Here is a 23,797-nt window from a genome sequence, read left to right on the forward strand (position 1 = left end):
CTTAGTGTAATAGAGCCCTAAGGACATTTATTTATTCTGAAAAATCTTTTATGCAATGCGATACACTGATACTTTTCTGTCTTTCTCTCTTAGGGCTGCATCAAACACCTATTACTACTGAATATCTACAGTGCATAAATAAAGCTGTCAGGGCGATTTCCCGCGCCTTCTTCCAGTCCTGGGGTGCAGAGAGGACGGGTACACTCACAGTAAGTGCTTTTATCTGTCTGTAACTAAGGACCTCAGTGCCGTTTGTCCCTCTTGATTGACAGGGAATGTGCAGTCATCGTCATGTGTTCTACGCAGGTGGCGTCTCACGTATTTCTACAGCTATTATGTTCCAAATACTGACACATGTTCATACAATTACTGCTTGAAACCGCCCCATAGGAAAAACCTGCAACATGGGAAATTCCACCTAGTAAAAGCAAAAGTTTTGGTTAAAGTTTATGAACCCATTACACAATATGGCTATGTTCACACATCGTTTTTTTATTAGTAAAGAACGGACGCTGATTGCAATGGCCTCAGCGTCCGTTCTTTACTGCAGGGGCGGCATTGCATTGAAGTCAATGCAATGCCGCCCGCTGTGTTCACATATCGTTATTATAACGCCTGTTCTTTAAAACGGGCATTAGAATAATGTGCCCGTCAAGTATTTCCAGACGCTGTTCACACAATGTAATGTGCAGTGGCGGCCGTACATTACATTGAGTTGAATGGCTAATTGATTTGCAAGCACACCCGATGGTGCCTGCAAATCAGTTGTGAAAAAATCACAAATGAACTGAGCCCATTCACACGATGTGTGAACATAGCCTATATGTGAATCTAGCATAAGGCTAAGACCAGTAATGCGCACCTTTAACCCTTTCAGGATGCAATAGTTTTGTGCATTAAGGGTGCGTTCACACCTACAGGATCTGCAGCAGATCTGCAGCAGATTTGATGCTGTGTTCAGTTATTTAAATGAAATCTGCTGCAGAAAATAAGCTGCAGATCCTGTAGGTGTGAACGCACCATAAGGATGGACCTTTTTTTAGTTTCCAATCTTTAATCCTCACGTAACAAAAGCAACATTTTTATTGTACCATTTATGCATGCATAGGAGGGCTTGTTGTTTGTGGCAGGAGATTGCCAGACCCGCAGCAATATCACATTTATCAGTGATCAGTGGAGCTCTGGGGCTAAGCCATTTTGGGTACATACAATGTATTTCATCATATTCTATTCCATTTTGGGAGGTGGGATAATCATAAACAGCAGTGTACTTAGAGTGCAGGCTGGGGGTCCTTTCTACAGGGGCGGGGGCAGTGGGCCTCTCCATCTTGAATATGCCAAGTTACACTTTTTAGTGGTAGATCTAGTATTATTTGTCCTGTTTTGTAGGATTCGCACATTTACTTTCTTGTTCCAGGACATAGGAGAGGCACAATCTGACACAAAAACTGCATTCAGAGATCTTCTGAGGATACACAAGTTACCGGATCATTATCAGAAGCAGCGGAGGTAGGTGCCTTACTGTATAATCCCTTGCACAGGTGATGCATTACCAAGATTTAGCTGTTAGGGCATTTGCACCAGCAGGTTGCAGAACGCTACTCTGTTGTTGCAAAACTACAGCTCCCATTATGTACTGACAGGTGAGGCATTGCTACTGCTGGAAGTCTCTCTTTTTCTTTGACATAATAAAGAATGTGTATGAAAATTGTTCCATCTCATGCTGCATGGCAGGGAGTTCCATAGTCTCACTGCTCTTACAGTATCTGCGTCTGTGCTGGTGATAAAACCTTCTTTCCTCTAGACGTAGAGGGATGCCCCCTTATTATGGTTCTAGACCTAGGAGTAAAAAGATCAGAAAGAGTAGAAAGATCTCTGTACTGTATAGTAGAGAGAGGAGAGTGTGAGTTCGACTGCTAGGGTGCACTTCCAACGAGGTTAACCTAAAAATGTTCCTATACCCCAAGGAAAAAGAGAATATATAGAGAAGAGAAGTGTAGGTCCTCTAGTTAGAAGTGTAAATTGGTATTATGAATAAAGAATAGGATATAATATATCAGATGTATAAATTACTAGGTTTCAAATTTATTAATAAGATACTGTCCGCAAATATTGTAGAAAACAAGTAAAAGATACAGTATAATACAATATAATAATTTAGAGATCTATAATTAAAAGACAAAAATTGTATGAAAATCCATAAAAAGAAATCAAAAAGCAAAAAATAAATAAAAAATCAAAATAAAGTATAAAAATCGAAAAAAATAGAAATATTGTAAAGTTCGGATGACCGAGTTCTTATGTTAGTCCTTTATACAATGAAATGATAGACTGATCTCTTGTAGAGACTTATTCACATTCATTCATCCGTAAGTTTGCTAGTATCCTGATTTGGAAAGTAGCAATCATGTATTATAATGAAGCAGTAATGTCTATTAGTTATATATATTAGTTATCCAATTTGGCAATCGTTATGACTTGATCATGCATTCGTAGATATTTGTAAACATGATAAAGACGTGCTTGATTATTAGCAGATGGTCTATAGCGGGTTATTGCACTGTCTGCAATTGCTTGTTTCGTGTTTGTGTTTTTGTTAATCCGCTGTAGATTTGCCGATATTAGTAAAAATGTACTTAATGTCTTAGCGGCATATGAAATATATTTAACAGCATATGTTTTGGTGTCACTGACACCTCTCACCAGTCCTGGGTTGCAGTATGGTCCTCTCACTCGTCCTGGGTTGTGGTACACACGCAGGAGGTGACCGATAGATTGGAGGCTACCAGCGCTTGCCGTTTAAAGGAAGACCAACACCGCTGGGAGGCCACTCCAATCTATAATGAATGAATGTGAATAAGTCTCTACAAGAGATCAGTCTATCATTTCATTGTATAAAGGACTAACATAAGAACTCGATCATCCGAACTTTACAATATTTCTATTTTTTCGATTTTTATACTTAATTTTGATTTTTTATTTATTTTTTGCTTTTTGATTTCTTTTTATGGATTTTCATACAATTTTTGTCTTTTAATTAGAGATCTCTAAATTATATTATATATTGTATTATACTGTATCTTTTACTTGTTTTCTACAATATTTGCAGACTGTATCTTATTAATAAATTTGAAACCTAGTAATTTATACATCTGATATATTATATCCTATTCTTTATTCATAATACCAATTTACACTTCTAACTAGAGGACCTACACTTCTCTTCTCTATAGATTTCTGTACTGTCCATTCATATATTTGTAAATTGTAATCAGATCGTCCCTAAGATGTCTTTTTTCTAAACTAAATAACCCCAAGCTTGATAACCTGTCTTGGTACCCATTCCCTTACTAACCTTGGTCACCTTCCTCTGCACCCGCTCCAGTTCAGCTGTGTCCTTCTTATATACCGGTGCCCAAAACTGTACACAGTATTCCATGTGTGGTCTGACCAGTGATTTATAAAGAGGCAAAACTATGTTCTCATCTTTAGCAACTATGTCTCTTTTGATGCAACCCATGATATTATTAGCCTTGGCAGCTGCTGCCTGGCACTGATCACTAAAGTTGAGTTTACTGTCAACCAATACCCCCAGGTCCTTTTCGCAGTTTTACTTAGTGTTTTATTATTTAGCACATAATTGTACTTATTATTTCTACGGCCCCAGTGCATAACCTTACATTTATCCACATTAATCTTCATTTGCTATTTATCTACCAAAGCCTCCAGCTTCTCCAAATATATCGGTAATATTATATTATCCTCCTCTGTGGTGATTACTTTACCCAGTTAAGCATCATCTGCAAAAATTGACATTCTACTCTGTAGCCCCTCTACAAGGTTATTAATAAATATGATAGGGCATGCAGTTCATAAAACTTTAGGATAATGCTGTAGTGTTCAAAAGACACATCTCAAGCCGTTGCAACACTAATATTCACACATGCTGTGATATTGTCAGGATATAATGGGAGTTGCAGTTTTGCAAGAGCTTGAGAATCTCCACTTGATCCACAGGTTGGGGAATACTGCTGGATCCCAATAAAGCCTTTAGGTGGCACTGATCTCTAAATGTCTGTGAGGCATGCACTCCACCTTCACAGAGTAACCAGAATGGCAGCCCCCACTTACTATCGGGACATAGAGCCTTTAAAACCCTTTAAGGAGGCATGGTAAATGCAGTGTTCCATTTACCGTATGTGTAACAACCTCCATTCTCCTCCACACCTTGTGCATTGTTATACAATCCTGTCCATTTGGTTGGGGCTTTGGGTGCTTAATCCATTTCTGTTCCTTTCATCTTTTACCAGCTGTGAATTTTATAGTAAATTTAAGGACGAGAGAGTCATGGAGAACCTGTTTGTAAAGAATTCAGGACGTCTCAGAGAAAATCCCAAAGAGGAGAATTCAGACCGGATAACTCTGCAAGTGGGTAACAAATTTCCATGCATAATATATGGTATTTACTGCCCGAAATCTCATTATAAGAAAGGAGTACATGGGTTGTTTAGACAGACAGATAAATTCTATGGACCACAGTATTAGGCCCTCTCCACATTTCACATCTTGAAGATTTTAGGACGTCCCATTCTAAACCCTTAGGTATTAATATGGAATTGGGTCCCCCTTTACAGGTATAATAACACCTTCCATTTTTCTGAAAAGACCTTTTACAAGATTTTGGTGGTGTCTGTGTTGCCGAATAATCCAGAAAAACATTTATGAGGTCAGACAATGATGTTCGATGAGGGACCGGATCACAATGTCCATTTTAGGTTTTGATGGGGTTGAGGTCTGGGCTCAGTTTGGCCATTCACGTTATATTGAACCAGCCCCCCCCCCCCCATGCCTATGGCCCTCACTGTGGGCACTGGGGCAAACCCAAAGTGTTCCCACAAAGTTGTAAATAACAATTGTCCACTATGTCTTGTATAATGGTGACATTTTTACACTATGCACGTCAGCATTCGGTGACCCCACTCTACCTTTGCATCGTCAACATATAATGGCTGAGTTTCTGTGGTTCCTTAATGCTTCCACTTCCTTATAATACCACTCACAGCTGGTGGAGTCACAACATTATTCGATGAAGGACTACATTGAAGCCAAGAACAGTGAGACAGAGTAAGCTAGGACATATGGAGAGTGAAGACTGTATAAGAAAACCTACTTTTGACATAACAAAAGTTCTGATCTAGAGAAGTGAACGGTAGCACAGTGCACTCCCAATCTCAATCTAAGCAGTTCTGTTATATGTCTATGGGGTTGTGTGAACAACAATGATTGACAGCAGGGAAGTGATGGCTACACATTAATCTTCCATTTTAATGGACTGGCTGCCATATTGAAGTGGGGCCACATTTTATATTTCATCATTGGGGGGCTACAACTACATGTTGTGCGGCTACTCTCAGGTCACCAGCCAGTCTTACATACTAAGCTTCACAATGTAGAATAAAGGACAAGTCTAAGGATCTGTCCTATAGCATTCTTCTGTTTCATGGCAGGAAGAGGCGATAGATGCCCTCAATGAGGAATTCCTTCAGCTGGTGACACAAGCAATGCAAAACAAGCGAGAATACAGAGAACTGAGTGCCAGGACGGAGAACATCAGAGATCCATCTGTGGTAAGTTCTTATAGGATTATTACAGGTTATAAAGAGCAATAAATGAGTGTGTGGCTCTAGGGAATCTGCCGCTTACTACATTTCCCAGGCTGCAAATCATCAGGGAATGCTGGGAAATTTCCATTATCTCAGTTTGTTAGAAAGAAAAGTTTGTTCTGGAAGGAGGTGATCGGCTCACAGAGGGCAACCTCCTTAGACCACAATGATTGGGAAAAGCCATCACAGAAATCCGGTTGGGTATGGAGGTCTTGTCAAAGTGATGTTCATCTGGAGCGGTTTCACTATATAAAAAGTATCATCAGAAACCACAGTTTTATATTTTTATAGATATCTGTACTGTTTTAACATTGGGACATGTGGGGGCAGTACATCTACAGCAAAACCAGACAGGTGCAGGCTGCAGTCCGTCCTACATTTCAGATATTGACTAGTTTTGAGCAGTGGCACAAAACCAAGCCACGCAGACATGTAAATTTTAATTTTTTTACATTAAATGGTTTATTTAGGTTTACAAAAAAAGTCACTCTTGTCCTCACTTTGTGGTCTGCAGATTAGTTTCATTGAAGTGAATGGCGCCAAGTTGTAACACCACCCACAACCTGAGATAGAGTGGCGCTGTTATTGGAAGAAAACAGCTATATTTTTTCTACTCCTGTATAACCCCTTTTTACAAATTTATTTTTATATGTATCCGAAGGGAAGAACCCAACAAAAGTGCCATTACAGAATCTTTGCGTTTTATAGAGCCGTAAATGTACCCTGTGTCGTAACCTCAGGGTCCAAAGAATATGTCCTTATCACCAAGAGACGGTAAACACTCCGATGGGGCTTCTGTTCATGAGAAATTTCCATGTAAACAACATCTAAATGCAGGGACTGGAAACCAATAAAATTTTACTATGAAGTCAGTCATAAAATGGTTTCAAAATACATTGTCTCATAGAGAGCAGTGAGTTGTGTGTCCTGTACCTTGCTGGATGTACTCGCTGTCTGGTATGATCTAAGCACCAAGGAATTGCCTTTAGTTGAGAGTTTATACTCAGTGGTCACTAAAATCACTAAGGGCAGGGGGTGGGGGGAAATTGAAAAGGCAAATATACTTAGGGCCCTATTCCACAGTAACGATAATCGGCCGGATCTGCCCCATTTTGGCCCGATTCGGCCGATTTATTGTTCTGTGAGATAGAGAGAACGATCGGCCGATGATCGTGTCATCGGCTGTTCGTTCATTTAGGGCCAGACCTAAAATCATCGTTCCCCCACCGCGCATCGCTACGGTTGAATAGTGGTGCGCGGTGGGCGACCAACGATTTGACAAGCAGCAGCAGCAGCATACATTACCTGTCCAGGCTTCATCCCCGGGTCCCGCGCGCTCTATCTTCAGAATGGCCGGTCAGCTGACGGAGCGCTCAGCTCAGGCCGGGACCGCCGCGTGGTCTGTGGCCTGTTAGCTGACTGGTCAATCTGAAGATAGAGCGCGCGGGACCTGGGGATGAAGACAGCGCAGAGAAGAAGCCTGGACAGGTAATGTATGATGCTACATCGGTAACAATGTCCCTGCAGCCCTCGCTCAACGATCAGCAGATCTAGCAGATCGCCGCTCGTTTACATCGTTGATCGGACCCTCCTTGGCCCGTGAAATAGGACCCTTACCGTTCCCTGAGCCGCATCGCAGAACTCCTGGACCCCACTGGCTGTCATCTTCTCCCTAGTTCTGGGTACGTCACAACCCGGGATCCACTTCACAGACGGGTGGAATTTACCCTTCTCAGCCATCCAGTGACTACAGCGTTGTCCCACCCCAGTCACTGACTGGTTGAGAGCGACATCTGCCAGCCGGGTTGTGATGTAGCCGTCTGGGAGCTCAGAAGACAGCTGGTAGGGTCCAGAAGCGGGACAAGGCTCTGCGTGGGTGCCAGGACAGGTACTATTATACGTCCTGGTATTATACTTCCTGGACGGGCTTCTCCTTTAAGGCTATGCTACCAAGCAATATAATATCCGATGTACAGCAGAGATCAGCAGAGCCATTGTACCCCTTTGGTTTATCATGGGGGACCATTGGGTTCCACTGAGGACTCTTGTTTTTGGAATAAGGAATGCATGGTTTCTGCCATTTTTTTTTCTCCATATAAAATGATTGTATTTTGCTTTAGCTCGGTTAGTCACCAGTTTTTAGGACAAATGCTCCATTATGCTAAAAAGCAGCTTAAGTACGTCATGCTTCAATTTACATTATAAAGAATAAACAATACCATACCCCAGGATCTAATTCAGTAATGCTATTGAGTCATTGAGTTTCTAATGAGAAAATTGTGCACAGTTGAGTAAATCCACCTACAGCCGCACCCCAGGTTTAGTAGCACAATTAAGTTTCTAGAAATCGCTGTTGTAGCTTAGTTATTTTCCCTAAACTTATGGAGATTTGTCTTGCAGTTCAATAGGTTGGCAGAGAAGAGGGACCTGGCTGTGCTGCTTGAAATACAGAGGCGCAGCACATCCAAAAAGATCAGCGCTGCAGAATCTGAGCTGCTTTATCTGCATCAGCCTCACACTACATCCTCCACCGTCTAGGAATCAAGTTCCCAAACGCATAAGTAACAGCTATAACAAAAACTACATATACATGAATATTAACATGGATTCTGGCATTAAAGGGGTATAAGGGGAATTCCATCATGATATTAATGGCATATCCACAGAATAGGCCATAAATGTATGATACATATGAGGCCATTAAAGGGTTTCTCTGATTTCGGGTGAAAAAACAAAACAAAAAATTAAATAAAGCGTTGCTTACCTGCTCACCCCAGTTCTAAAATCACCAAAAAACGGTTAGTGTTTGTGGATGTTTTCATCGGTCTGATAAGCATTGTGCTTCCTGGTTGAGCAATTGCTCACTACTACAATACCCAGAATGCACTGATTTCCCTCAGCTCTTCATCACTACCCTCCCACAGCACTGCTGACAACTCTTTGCCCAGATCTGCTCCAGAACATTGCTCTACACAGTGCTACGGAACGGACTTCAGAGCTCCCAACATCATCATTAATGATGATGCCAGAAGCTCTGAAACAGACAAAGCAACATGAAGGTTAAAACTGTTTCAAAAGTCCTTTTTCTTCTAAATACCGGAAAGAGGAGACAGGCGGGCCCCCGAACCGGGAACGGCATGACTACCTCTACAATGCAGTGCCGGTGGTTCAGGGGTGGCAAGGTGCCGGTAGAGAGTAACTCTAAGGAGCAAGCGAGTGTGAACCTGTCAGGTCGTTTGCTCCTTATTCCTGGCTCGCTGTCTGTCCTATTACATGCACAGACACAGGGAGGAGCAGGGGGAGGGGCCACTGGAAGCAGTGGGAGGGGCTGCCCGGACGATCCTTAGATCATCCAAGTAGTTCATAGAAGATTGCGGTGGACTGCTGACGATGCTTCCATTGCTATCATTGTCATTTTAATAGAAGATCTTTTAAGATGATGATCCTTGCCTTTCAACATGTCCTATTACACCAAACGATTATCGGCTGCAACAGCCAGTAATCAATCGGCCAAGTACGACCGATAATTGTATGGTGTTATAGGGCCCTAAGCCTGTCTGTCTGATAACAATACATTTAAATGGCCGCACAATTAATCGAGCCATGTAAAAGTCTTTAATTTTTAATACTAAAAAGTTATATATCTTAGGGTGATAGTCTCATTTAAAATTTAGACTCTTTAACCACTATAGGACTTTATGTAAAGTGTGTGGCTGTTTTCGGAAACCCAACCACCTCCATCCACTAAAACCAGGCTGGTTAGGGCTGGGGCGCAGAGTTAAGAAAAGCTTTCTGTGTCTCCTGTGAAGCAGAGGGGTTGTGAAAGAGCCCTGAGCTTTGTACAGACCCCCCCCAGCCTCAGTCTCACCGATACAGCGGCCTCATACTTGTTCTTCTACCTGAAATCTCCATGTGAACAATAAATCCATCAGATAAGACGTTCACTGAACTCAGCAACCTGATCAGGAGAACTGGCCAAGTCCGCACGGGAGAAAAACACCCAGAACTTGTTCAAGCTGGAGTACAGCCGCCTTTATAAGTGTTTCTCTTATGGATTACTACCTTTTTATTTCCACTTTTTGTCATAATAAAACTGTGTAACGTGTTACTTTGTTCCTGTGATACTTTGTAATAATCTTGTCAGAGTCGTGTTTTAAAAGGATTTATCTCTTCCTCAATCCAGATTGTCAGAAGAATTTCTGAGCTATTGGATGTTAAAGAGGATGTACCATCAGGTACTTTCTCTTTAAGATTACACAAGAATCGAATGGCATCGGATGGAGCCGCGTCATGGAGCGGCGGGGGTTTCCGAGTCATGGAGGGGCAGGCTGGCCTGCCTCCAGTGCTTCACCCCCGTCCGGTAACCATGAATAGACGGGACCTACACGGGAACCGGGCCGCGGTTCAAAAAAAGTACCACGGCATCGGCTTCCCCGGTGCTGTCCGATTCATGTGTAATTTTAAAGAGCGTGTACCTGATGGTACATCCTCTTTAACAGAATATTAACTGTAAATATGAGTCAACGTATAAGAAATTTGTAGAGGTTTTGTATATTGCTGAGCGGAGTTGTTGAACTGTTTGGCAACGCTCTCCGAACCCGAACGCTCAACATTTGATTACCAATGGCTGCCATCTTGGGAAGCCAGAAAAATATGGATACAGCCTAGGCATATGGACTCCCTAGGACAGCATCCAACTTCTCCAGCCACCAGAAGTCAAATGCCAAGCATTATTATTCGGAGAACGTCGCCAAAACCAAACAGTTCAGCAAGCTGCTAGTTTGGTGGTCTCTTCCTTTAGTGCCTGCTGCCCAAGAAACAATAGGATCTAAATGTACATATGTTACTAGTGTCTAAAGCTGCCTATGCCTGTTAGATAGCTGTTGGCCAACAACTATCTCTCCTGATCCCTTCACTCACCTACCTAGGACGTATGCAGAGTCTAAGAACCGTAATAAGATCAAGTTTGGCATTTGCTGTTGGTCTGTTTCTGATGATAAAGGGTTTCTCTGACAATAAGGGTTTTATCAGCTATCCAGAAAATAAACTACCAAAGCAGGGAGAAGGGGTGTGAATAGGAGTCGTGGTGGAACGTGTGTGCTGCCATTTCATTCAATGCCTATGGGGCTGACGGAAACAACTCAGCTCTAATTCTCTTACCTAGGTCTCTTTCATAGACTTTGAAAGCCAAGTATTGGTGTAGAGGAACCTGCTTGGGACGTTATTGGAGACCCCCTTTATAGGCACTTCACTGGTATGGGCAGCTAGTGATCATTGTGTTTCTGCTAATGATAAAGTCTATTGAAGGGGAATAAGAAATAAAGTGACCAAGTAGTCAGGTAGCGAGGCAGGTGAGGTATTAAGAATAAGATGTAGCAAAAAAGGAACCAAGTGACACCGGAGAAGATGTAAAAACCATGAGAAACCGGCACCTGAATACAAGCACTGCTAATGGTGATTATAATAGACCATTATTTTCTTGGTCAGGTCCACACTTAGTACTTGGCTGCTTATATACAGGTATTTTTTAACAATTATACATCTTGTAGATAAAAAACCCATATATCATTTGATATGTTGAGTGATTGCATTATATTGTATGGATGATGTTACAGTTTTAGTATTTTGTGTAGTCATAGCTCTCCTATAGACTTGGTGAATACATTGTATATCTTTTGGCATCCTTCTATGTTTCTTTTAGGCCGCCCAGATTAAATTACTAAATCTCATTAGGAAGGAGGAGAATCTTGTGTAATACAATGTATTCGCTGTGATACGAGATCTACTGTGCAACGCGAAACAGATGCAAGACGTGCATACAGATCTAATGCATTCTTGGCAGCAACATCTAGCAACACCTTGGAGACACGACTGAGTAAAGCCAAGCTGTGTGTGGCCTCTCCATTAATAACCAGGGCTGTTTACTGAGCAATCATTGCTGGCTTGGTAAACAGCAGTAGAGTCAATGGCTGCTAATCTGCTGCCTCCCTGGTGACTGCTGATGTTGTCACTGCTGCCATGACTGGGAACACTCACAATATCAGCTGCTTAGGTAAGCGGCTTTCTACCTTTCTATAGTCACTAGCACTGGAGGCTTCTCTTACTTTATCCATTTAAATTTTTTTTCAGGAACACAACAGAGATGTTCATAACTGTTCTGTATGGAGGTAAGTGGAAATAATGCAGCCCTAAGGGGTTGCTGCCATATGTCTGACAAGTGGGTCGTGGTTCTTGTATGTATACCTTTCTAACGTTTAGTCCGTTTTGGACACAGGATGTGACCCAGTAAGGTCCCTATTACACGGGATGATTATCGTGCGAAAAATCGTTATATAGTTCGAATTTAAACTATAATCGTTCTATGTAATAGCAGGCAACGATCAAAAATTGTTCGTATGTCGTTGATTTAGATCTGAACCTAAAATTATCGTTAGTCATTCCCTGTAATTCCACATTCGATCGCTCAAGTTCCACATTTTCTACTAATCGTTCAGCGTAATTCACATTGTTCATTGTTTTGCTGGGATCAGAAGGAATAAACGATTTTTAGCCTCCTGTTGTTTTTGAAAGATCCGATAATAGCGGTGCACAGAGTTATGGAGTTAGTAGAGGAAGTTGAAAAATTGTCTGGCTTGGCTAGGTAAAATCTGTCTTCATCCCCCTGGATGAGAATTTAAGTCTGGAGTTTCCCCCTCTGAGAGTTTTAGAAAAAGGGGGGTTGTTTAGATACTTAGGGGTACGGGTATCTAGGAGGTTGGAGGAATTAAATATCCTAAACACCAGATCGATTGTAGACGAACTGGCCAAAAAAGTGCGAATTTGGAATAAATTGCCACTGTCAAAAATAGATAGAGTTGCATTAGATCAGTGTGTTTACCTAAACTTCTTTTTCTGTTTGCGCCTCCCCCATATGGATAGATGAGAAATGCTTCAGTAATATAAGAGCCCAGTTTGGGGCCGAAGGAGAGTCCGCATGAAGCTAGAACTCCTTTGTGTTCCACGTGGGCAAGATATTGGCTGTCTTCTCAAATTTACTGGTTGTTATATCATAAAGAAAGTGTTTTTTTTAATTTATTTATTTATTGGGTGAGATTCCAGATAAATGGAGCTGGGATATATTCCAGAAACTTGAAGCCGGAATACTGGAAAGGGGATGGTGGAAAAATTGGGGTATGGTAAAGAACTTAGTGAAGGTATGGAGGGAGTTGAAGAAGAGGCGAGAAATCAGAGGAGTTTGTGACTTCACCCCTTTGTGGAGAAATCAATGTTTAGCGGAGACAATGAAGTTGGAGGTCTCAGAAGTACTGTGGAGAGGAGGGATTCAGAAAATTGGAGATATTTGGGGGGGGGGGGGGCAAGGAAGTTGACAGTTGGGATAGTGTAAGGGTGAAATTTAATATTAATAATGGGGCTTGGCTGCATTATGAGATGTTGAGATCAGCGGATGACAGGGACAGTGATACCAAGAACCAAAAAATAACGGCCATCATTCTGTGTAATATGGTGAACAATTTCAGATTAACTATAAACAATCTTGTTTGCGATCGTTTATCGTTAGTCGTTAATCGTTAAAAATAGCTCCATGAGTGAATGAGATGCTGGTAATTCAAGGTCCTTATACTGCATGCACTTAATGTGATGTCTGTCACTCCGCCAACTCTTCACTCAATGAAATCTACATGTCACTCGGAATTTCTGCCTGTTTTGCTCAGTGTGAACAGGCCATAATAGTCGATTAACTTCTATTTCTTACACACGGATTTACTAAGGCGGCATTTACACGTCCATGTGCGGACAGATTTTTTTTGTGGATGTGTGAATGCCCTCTAAGACTCCATCTTAGAAGTGGTAGATATATGGAAGCTTCTCCCTAATATGATGTCTTATAAAGACCCCCACAGAACCAAGTGTCCACAGTCCTGTAGTATTAAACCACAGTGATTCTGATACAGTGGGACAAAATTGGTAATATGATATGATAAACTGCATGGCACAACAAGTATAGGATCGGAAGTTAGAGGGCAGGGTAAAAAAGGAAATATAATCCTCGCACCCACCCTGCAGCCACCTACATGTATTACAAATAACCATTTCACTGCATTGGAGGCTGTGGCAGAGAAATGGCTCTCTGTTTATCCAGGTGGCGGTGTTTCTTACCTGTGTATCCCTTACTGGGAGCAGTCGGCACTGTGGCATAGCAGTGAAGGGTCCTTGTCGCAGCCACAAGTACTGCCCATGCCATGTCAAGGGTTCTGATCAGTTGAGGTCTGGGTGTTCAGACCCCACCGATCAGTAGATGCAGGGGCGGATTAACTTTACCATAAGCCCTGGGCTGTTCACCAAGCCTGGGCCCCCAATCCCATTGTAAGCAGCACTAGCATGGTGTTTATAGTACAGGATAGATAATGTTATGCAGGGGGCGTAGCTAGGATTCATGGGGCCCCATAGCAAAAAACTATGGGGCCCCCCTACACACTAATATATAGGCAGAATCCTATGGTTACATACATAGGTGCAGGAACAGACTACCTTAACCCTTTATTTACTGCAGTGTGTAAGTGACCCAGTGTTCTCTTACATGCTGCAACACAAAAAGGGTTAATACAGAAGACAATTAGCTCTCTCCTGCACTGATAACCCCTGACCTCTGCAGGAACTCAGAGAACAGAGGTTATCAGAGTAGTCAGGCAGAGAGCTAATTGTCTTCTGTATTAACCCTTTTTTTTGTTTTGCAGCATGTTAGAGAACACTGGGTCACTTACATACTGCAGTAAATAAGGGGTTAAGCAAAAGGACACAGGAGGCTCTTATCTTCCCTGGGCCCCTTCCCTCCATGGGCCCCATAGCAACCGTCTTCCCTGCCTCTATGGTAGCTATGCCACTGATGTTATGATGTCCAGATTTGTGCAAAATTGTGGTAAAAAAGCAGTGATATTTGCTAATCATGGCAGAATTGTAGCCAGGAGACAATACACCACTGAAGGTATAAGTCTTTTGGGGTGCTCATGGGCCCCCAGGAGCTCAGGGCCCCAGGCTACTGCCCGAAACGGACCTATTATAATCCACTACTGAGTAGATGGAGCTGAGGGAAGAACACAGCTGAGGAGGGGGCTGTCTCATTGCAGGAGGAGGGGGCTTCACAGACCAGGAGGGGGCTCCACAAAATCCTGCAATGAGACCAGGAGAGCAGTGAGACAGGGAATAAAGCACTGTCAAGTTTTTTTTCAATTTGCAGTAATGCTTTAAACTTTAATTTCACGCTGTGTGACATCTGTAGACATCTGTTGTCTGTAACCTTTTGCCCTAAAACTGCCTCTGTTTTATCCCGTCATACTAATCCGCTTCCCATTATTGAGGGATCCCAGGAGTGTCTAATACACAGAAATGCATGTTATGTCCACCAGGTTATTATTATTATTTTTTTTTCCAAATTCCACCAAATCCAGATTCAGTAAAAAGCAATTCATTTCTTTGAGTAACTTTCCATCTTCCCTGCACTAACGCCCAGATTTCCTCCGCAGACAGTGAAGAGCTGCTTTTTAACATCAACTGTAAGGTCCAGCTCCTTCTGGAAAGTATCAAGAACTTGTGTCACTATGAAAATGAAGGTATGGAGGAGATGTGGGTGAGAGAATGGATACAGGATGGGGCATTATCATACAGTATGATGTTCTCCAATCATATTGTATCATACTGTATTATGTATTGTGTTATAGTAGCATACAGTGTAACATGCTATAATACAGTAGGAGGATGCATGAGATAGTATTGTGCAATATGCTACTCCCATGATACATTCTGTGTGACAGTGTTCTCCAGCCCACGGCTCTCCACCTGTTACAAAACTACAACTCCCAACAAGCCATTACAGCCATTGGGGATTGTAGTTTTCAGCAGCTGGTGGGACACAGGTGGAGGAACACTACCACCTAGCACAGAACATAAAGGATGTCTGCTGCCGCAGGCCACACAGGACCATTTCTCTGCATTCACCCACATGTATAAATCGTTATTGCAGGTACCATTATGTATGCTGTCAGGACTAATGCTACGAATGGTCATATTGTATTTTGCAGGGGATATAGAGCTTGCAGATGACAGTGGACAGGTGAAGAACCTTCTGGAGAACCAGCAGCGCTATGCCAGTGAGATCCTTGGTGAGAGGGAGACCCTTGTCCTTCTGGCTGTGACTAGTGAGTAATCTACATCTCATTTCATTTAAACCATCTACTGGTGGCACTGGTGTCATTAGTCTCTGTGGTACCAGTGATTGACTATGACACAGCTTGAAAAAGAGACATGATTAACAAATATTACTGTACCAAAAAAGACCAATTGGGGGATATATTAAGAACAGTGTCTCACACCAGCCCTAGAAAGTCCCCTGCCAGTGCACAGGTTTGCCTCTACAAAAATCCAGTACAAACTGTATGGGGGGGGGGGTCTCCCAAGACTCCACAGACAGAAAATGTTGGTGGAAATAGGGATCAGGAGTTAGGCCCTATTCCACCAACAGATCTGACGACAGATTATCTGCCAAAGATTTGAAGCCAAACCCAGGAACAGACTATAATCAGAGAGCAGGTCAAAAGACTTTCAAGGGAAAGACTGGATTTCTCCTCTTTTCAAATCCACTCCTGGGTTTGGCTTCAAATCTTTGGCAGATAATCTGTCGTCAGATCTGTTGGTGGAATAGGGCCTTTATTCCAGACCCCTTTGTTTTCAGAGAGATAAGCCACCAGCAGAGCAGTCTGGTTGCAATTTACCCCACCCCTCCCCTTAGACATCACATGTTCAGCTGACAGTTATTGAAGGTGTCTATCCTTTTCCTATTATCGTGTGATATCACCAGATCTCTTTAAATAATTTCTCCTTCACATTCTGATATATCACCAGACCTACCATATAACAAACCTCTTCTCCTCCTTGTGTGATATAGCCATGAGTTATAAATACAGGCCTGGTCATCATTGCTCTGCCTATTAGTAATATGGAAATGATAACATTTAATTTTACTATAGATTGTCCCTCTATCCTCAGGGTCTCCAGACTCCCCTGATGTCATATTTACCCCATTACTGAATGATGATTCTATTGTGAATGCCAAATTTCTAGGTAAGACTGGGCCTCGGGATTTCACCACCTCACCAACTTCCTGCAGATTGCATTACATTCTGTTCTATATAATATGGCCGCACATCTATATACTTATCATTGATCGCTCTGCTTCTCATCAAAGTGCATAAGCCCACACACCACGTCATGGTTCCTGATACATGTGGGTCCCTAACTAAAAAATGTCGCAGCCCCACGTGGCAACCACCACTGCAGCAACAACAACAGCACCAGAGGAGAAGCGACCCAGTCGCCCAGCAGCTCCAATGCTGCCAGACATAGCCCCTCTGGGTCTGGGCCACACCACCCACCAACACTGCGCCAGCGGAACCACACAGAGCAAAAACAGGATGGAAGAAAACTTACCTTGTGCTTTCAGCCAAGAGGCTGAAGGAAGTCAGACATAGACCCTATATATGAATACTAATTAAAACCACCTGGGGGGGGAGTTCTAGACCCCCCCAAAAAAGAGGCACAGACTATATCAAATAATTTTCTGTTTTTGCTCTGTGTGGTGTGGTTTGGCTGTTAGCTACTGCTGTGGCGGCGGGGTGTGGTGGCTATGTCTGGCAATGATGTTGCAGTGGTAATCGCTGTGTGGGGCTGCGCCATTTTGTTATATCAGGACCCACACGTATCCAGAACCTTAATGTAGTATGTGGGATTATGCACTTGGAATAAAATGTAACTCCTGATGTTATATAGTGCTGAGAAGCAGAGCGATCAGTGAGAAGTATACAGATGTGTGACCATGTCTGTTTTTTCTCCAAAGAATAAGTTCATTCTGTATCATGTTTGTCACATTATCAAGAATATAGCTAAACCCTTAAAGGGAATCTGTATCACCCTGCAACCCCCACAACCGCTGATACTGTTGCATAGCCATGAAAAACCCAAGCCCTGTCTCAGGGTTCATTTGGCTGCTAAACTGTTCAGAATTCTGTCGGTGCCGAAAAAGATGATCGTTGATACATGTTTGGACCTATAATTGCTGGGCGCTGACCGCGCAACGCTACGTGAAATAGGTAATCGATACAGTTTGAGCAAGGGCTGCAAGGACATCGGTAACAATGTCCATGCAGCCCTTGTTAAACGATTATCGGGCCATGTAATAGGCCCAGTAAACGAGTGCCGATCTAACAGTTATTATCGAGCCCCCATCGGCCCGTGTAATAACACCCTAAGGCGTCAGCAGCTGGGACAAGGCTTGGATTTGTGGAGATGGAGGAGGCTCCTCCTGTAGTCAAAAACAGGGCAGTGAAAAGTAAGAAGGGGGATTTGGTAATTTCCTGGGTCACAGAGAGAGGATTTCTTTATATAGTCCAAGGTTTTAAATACATTAAGTGCAGGAATATCAACTAGTAGGGATCCAAGAGGTCAGACCCCCATGGTTATAAATTTATGACATATACTAGCAACACATCACAGCGTTATGAAATGGAAACACTACTTTAAAGGGATTATTCAGGCTTAGAAAAACATGACTGCTTTATTCCAGAAACAGTCCAGCTCTTGTCTCCAGTATGGGTGTGGGTTTTGCAATTCAGTTGCATCGAAATTAATGCAGCTGAATAATAAACCCACACCTGAACTGGAGACAAGAGTCCTGCTGTTGCGGCCATGGTTTTCTAAGCCTAGATAACCCCTTTAAGGGCTTGCTATAGTGGTAGGCATCCTACACAAATCCTTCAACATCGACAAAGAAACTTAGGCGCAGAGATCATGAAAATAGTGATAATAGGGATAAAGCCTAAAGAACATTAAAAAGTTGCTAAACATTTCACTATAAGGCAACTTTTATTACATAGAACCTTCCTTACGTCTATCTCCCTACTACTGCTTCACGTGTGTGAGACTGACTATAGGAAACCAGTAAAATTCTGCAACCTGGAACCAGCTGATGGCAGCTTGTTGGAGGCCGGACCCAAACAAGGTGCCATAAGTCACGATGCCAGAAATAAACAGGGGCGCGGGCTGAGAAATGTCACGTTAAAGTGTTGATTCAGTGACTTCATTGTATATAAAACTACATGGCGGAAAGCTGCCAGGAGTGATGGAGCAGGCTGTGTCCATCAGTCAGAAGTTTATTTTTGATGTATTCATTGCATTGACATATTTCTTCGCATTCATCTTTTTATCCTATTGTGCTGCTCCAAACAGGTTATAAGCTGCTCCCCCCAGGAGCATTGTATAAAGCGAACTTTCCTCCATTATTCACACAGCCTGTCCAGCCTGCCCTACAAACATAATCTCAATATCATCTGTCTTAGTTTGATCACCTGTCTCCTTTGATCCAGTGTAGCAGTTCTATAATGTAATTTATGTATGTATGTATGTCGTGATGTCCCCTGTGATAGCAGCAGCAGATCCTGTAAATCCTGTAAGGTGTGAGGTGCGGCCTCCATGGATCAGACACAGATAGTTACATGGCTGATTAGGTTGGACAAGAGCCTATCAAGATCAACCTATGCTCAATCACATTGAGATCTGGGGAACCTGGAGGCCGAGTCACCACCCTAAACTCTGTCATCTTCCTCATTCCTAAACCATGTCTGCAGTGTGGCCCCCGGGGCATTATCCTGCTGATAGAGGCTGCTGCCATTAAGGGGTCCAGGGGTGGGGACTTGGCCTGTACAATGGTAAGGTAAGTGGTATGTGTCACAGTAACATCCACATGATGCCAGGACACAAGGTTTCCAACAGAACATTGCCCATAACACTGCCCCCAACATCTTTCCATAGTGTATCTTGGTACCATGTCTTCCCCGGGTAAGTGACGCACCTGGCCATCCACATGTTGAAAAACATGATCCATGAGACCAGGCTGCTTCTTACATTGCTCCATGGGTAAGCATGGGTGATTTGACCAGTCTGCAGGGTCTCATATTTAGCATATGTCTCGGAGCCAGCAATACACTTTTCAGCAGTTTGCTCTACAGCAGCTCTTCTGTGGGATTATACCAGATGTGCTAGCCTTCACCCCACACACATCAATAAGACTTGGGTCACATGATCCCATCCCTGGTTGCCCTTCCTTGGAGAAATTTTAGTAGATACTCAACCCTACATACTGGGGACACCCCACAAGACTGGCCGTCCTGGAGATGCTCAAACCTCACCGTCTACACATCTCAGTTTGGCAAAGCAGCTCTGCATGTAATGACTTACTGCTGATACACAATCTAAATCTGTATAAGCATATATAAAGTACAAAGCAGAACACCTATCTGATAGCTGGTGCTGTATTTCTAACAAATATAGTCTCCACAAGACAATGCATCTGTGCTGGGGGGGGGGGGGGGTCACCATTTAGAGATGTGCCCAATGGAGCAGAGCAAGAGCAGCCAACACTAGAGACACTGTACAGCAGGTATGTATTGCTCAAGAGTGGTCACTTACATAGAAGTGTGGAGCCCATGGCTCATATCAATGCAGTTTTTGTTATCAATTTTATAAGCTTCATATTTACTAAAACATGTTTTCCTTTTTTTCTGTAGCAAAGTTGGGAAATTGGGGAGACTCCAAAGTCTCAAGTCGTAAGCTGAAATCCAAAAAGTCTAATAGGAAAGGCACCGTTGTGATTTCCACTCCCCCTGAAGGTAAAGTGCGGTGAATCGGCGAGCAGGGTTCTGCTAGTCAGCCTGGTGGGACGCCATTTGCAGATTGTCTTGGTAGAAGTTTGTCTCTGTTCCCTGTTTGCGATGTGCAACTGTCATTCAAGTGAATAGGAGCTGAGCTGCAGTTACATATCACCACAGTGAACAGAGACCAACTCCACATACTGTTTATGGCTCTGAATAGCTGATGAATTTGGGTGCCAGGTGTTTGCTCCCCACAATTCAGTTATGGCCCTATTCCACGGAACGTTTGTCGCTCATAAATTCGCTAAAAGGACCGCTCGTTAACGATTAATTCACGACTATATTTTGCTAACGACAACATATAACACGTGAACGATAACGATTACTTTGCGGTCGTTACATGCTCGTTTAAAACGTTCGCCGGGGTGATAATTTGAATACAACACACCTAGTTTTTCAACACATTGGGTGAACGATTTCACGATTTCTAATTCAACAAAACGATTAGCGAATTATCGTTGAAAGACTAACGATTTTTTTTCGACATGTTGAAAAACATTTTATAACGACTGAACGACGATTTTGCTGTAGTCGTTCGATCGTTTACATCTATTCCACGGAACGATTATCGTTAACGAGCGGTCGTTTTAGCGAATTTATGAACGACAAACGTTCCGTGGAATAGGGCCATTACTGATGAGTGAATTTACAGTACTAGCTAAAAGAAACGCTTCACTAGGCTTGACGGTTGGCTTGTCAGCCGGCTGCCTTTAAACACCATTACACGTTGCTCCAGGTGCCTGGAAAAGCTGGATCCAGTACTGGGAAACTTATTCCAGTTTCCCAGGACTTGATCCAGCTTTTCCAGGCACCCGGAGAGGAGCAGTATGAAGCGGCACAAAGTTCAACGACAGCCGGCTGACCAGCTGAACGCCGACCTTAGCGAAGCTCTTCTCTTAGCTAGTACTGTAAATTCGCTCTTCTCTACTGATTAGCCATCCTGTGGATAGTTCATCAGTAAATTTTGTCTGGAAAACCCACTTAAAGTGAAGATACTACCAAGTACATCGCTTTGTGTTTTTGTACATGAACATACAGGCGCCGGCATTGGGGTGCCGGTACTGTGGTCCTTTTTTTGAACCGGTTCCCATGCACAGCACCAGTTTATTCCTAAGCACAGGCTCGGCATGTACCTAGTGGTACATTGGCTTTCAGTAGCTTTTTTTTTTTTTGGTGCATTTTATAGGTATTTTACATATGTTTGATATGTTTACACATAATAAAGAGTGCTAAAAAATACACATTAAGTGACTGCATTCCATCCAAAATAAGGACATGTGTACCATGCAGTGTTTTCTCCATTGAATTCAATGTAATTCAAAGGGAATTAATAAAGACAGTAACATTCTGAGGTGTAATACAGATGTAGCCTCACACTGACAGGCTATAAGGCTGCATTCCATACTATCCATTCCAGAGCATTATGTAAGTCATCAAAGAAGTGCTGGTTCTGGTCCCCTAAGGGTACACAAAAAAAAATGAGAAATCTTTTTTCAATAAATTAAATTTTCTTTAAATAGTTTTTAAAAAAATACATATATTAGTATTATTAAAATTGTAGCATCCCATATAATAAATAATAAATTATTTTCAATGCAAATATATATATTTATATATATATATATATATATATTTCTTTTTTTTTTTTTTTTATTACACGTCCCGATTTCTGACTAAAATGTATAAATTTTATGTAAGCTAAATGTCAAGACAGGTGTAAGAATTTACCTCCCTGTTCTCCATCCACATCCCTTTTTCTGCCTACTTGGAAAGTTATACAGATTTGCAATTACTAATATTTAAAAATCTCCAGTCTTCCAATACTTACCAGCTGCTGTATGTCCTGCAGGAAGTGGTGTATTCTTTCCACAGTCTGACACAGTACTCTCTGCTGCCACCTCTGCCCATGTCAGGAACTGTCCAGAGCAGGAGATGTTTTTTATGAGGATTGGCTACTGCTCCTGAGGTGGACAGAGGTAGCAGCAAAGCGCAGACTGTGTCAGACTGGAAATTAAACACCACTTCCTGCAGGACATAGCTGTAACATTTACCCTTTACACCTGTGGAGAGCAGTCAAAATGCAAATAGGGGGTGACAGTGTCACTTTAAGAACTTAAATTGCCCTTTCCACTAACTACTGGGGGAGGGGGGTATATACTCTTCCTTTATGTTTCCCATTTCTTTGTAATCCACTTCTCCCTTTTGGCTTAAAATAAATAACAAAAAAAAAAAAAAAAAAAAAAGAACAACTGCCCCAAAACGCAGTGTAAGAAACCGCCTATAAAGCAGCAGGTTATTAACTATGTGTATGTGTATTGTTGGTTTAGATGTCAGCTCTTGTGGTCTTATGTTGGATTCCAGGATGCAGCTATTAGATAGAGGGTTAAATATATATTTATAGAGGATGTTTTTACCTTTCCTTTTTGCAGCAGTGACAGTAAAGCAGGGTCCGTCTGTCCGGAGACGACCAGTGAAACCCTGAGGGAGAAGCATCGAGCCCCGGATCACTGGGATCCTTATCTGCTTTTGTTGGACTGAAAGATATATTTCATATTTCTACAATGGATTGTGTCATTGCTTCTTTCATTCAGTGAAGGTCTATAGAAGACATCTATGGCAGAGGTAAAGGTTCTGGAAAAGTGAGTGATGGCTGAACCGGGTCTTGGGGTGTATTCACATGCATCTAAATGTCAACGTATCTGCACATAGACCATACATCAAGGACCTCTGTGATGTAACAATTGTCAGCTGTAGGCCTCTGTCCCTGTGAATTTGGTGTCTTTTCAGCACTGAAAATACAACATGGTGGTTTGTAACTATAATTCCTATTTCGGACTGTTATGTTCAAAATACAATAATTTGGTGAGGTGTAACTGCGGGTGTTGCGGTTGTTACTGGGCCTCTAAGCCAGGGGGGCTGTGACTGTAAAGTTGACTGGTGCTCCATGCTGCAGAGGAACCTTCCTCTCCTTCCTCCTTCTCCCCTGGCTGCTCCTCTCAGTATATGGACCGTGCTCTGAAGCCTGAGCAGCATGAGTAGTCAGGGAAGACCGCTCCCTCGAAGTCAGGCAACAGATCCATAGGTCAGATCCTAGGCCTTTCATGATGTCACAAGTGTGGGACAAGACACCACTCTGCTGTAGTCATCAGCAAGTAATAAGTATATATGCTGTCTACTATACATACACCCATCTGTGCACTGTATGCTGCACACACACACACACACAACTCTGCCCTCTACACTACACACACAACTCTGCCCTTTATGCTACACACACAACTCTGCCCTTTATGCTACACACACAACTCTGCCCTTTATGCTACACACACACAACTCTGCCCTTTATGCTACACACACACAACTCTGCCCTTTATGCTA

At 42.5% G+C, this 23,797-nt stretch overlaps 2 protein-coding genes across 2 annotated transcripts in view; both read left to right on the forward strand.

The window, feature by feature from the left end:
- LOC138769436 (uncharacterized) overlaps positions 1–9,018 on the forward strand; it is a 60,126-nt gene extending 51,108 nt beyond the window's left edge. The window contains exons 29-33 of the mRNA XM_069947920.1: positions 94–209; positions 1,418–1,509; positions 4,311–4,428; positions 5,508–5,627; positions 8,064–9,018. Of these exons, the coding sequence (XP_069804021.1) occupies positions 94–209; positions 1,418–1,509; positions 4,311–4,428; positions 5,508–5,627; positions 8,064–8,201 (584 nt within the window). The 3' untranslated portion in view covers positions 8,202–9,018. The remainder of the gene's footprint in view (positions 1–93; positions 210–1,417; positions 1,510–4,310; positions 4,429–5,507; positions 5,628–8,063) is intronic.
- Positions 9,019–11,627: 2,609 nt separating this feature from the next.
- Positions 11,628–23,293, forward strand: LOC138769889 (uncharacterized protein CXorf65-like). The gene is made up of 7 exons (XM_069948623.1): positions 11,628–11,715; positions 11,793–11,830; positions 15,185–15,271; positions 15,740–15,856; positions 16,704–16,778; positions 20,276–20,377; positions 22,849–23,293. Exons 2-7 carry the CDS (start codon positions 11,806–11,808, stop codon positions 22,899–22,901), a joined length of 459 nt encoding a protein of 152 aa, XP_069804724.1. The 5' UTR covers positions 11,628–11,715; positions 11,793–11,805; the 3' UTR covers positions 22,902–23,293.
- Positions 23,294–23,797: the final 504 nt, after the last annotated feature.

Source organism: Dendropsophus ebraccatus, chromosome 12, assembly GCF_027789765.1.
Source record: "Dendropsophus ebraccatus isolate aDenEbr1 chromosome 12, aDenEbr1.pat, whole genome shotgun sequence".
NCBI lineage: Eukaryota > Metazoa > Chordata > Amphibia > Anura > Hylidae > Dendropsophus > Dendropsophus ebraccatus.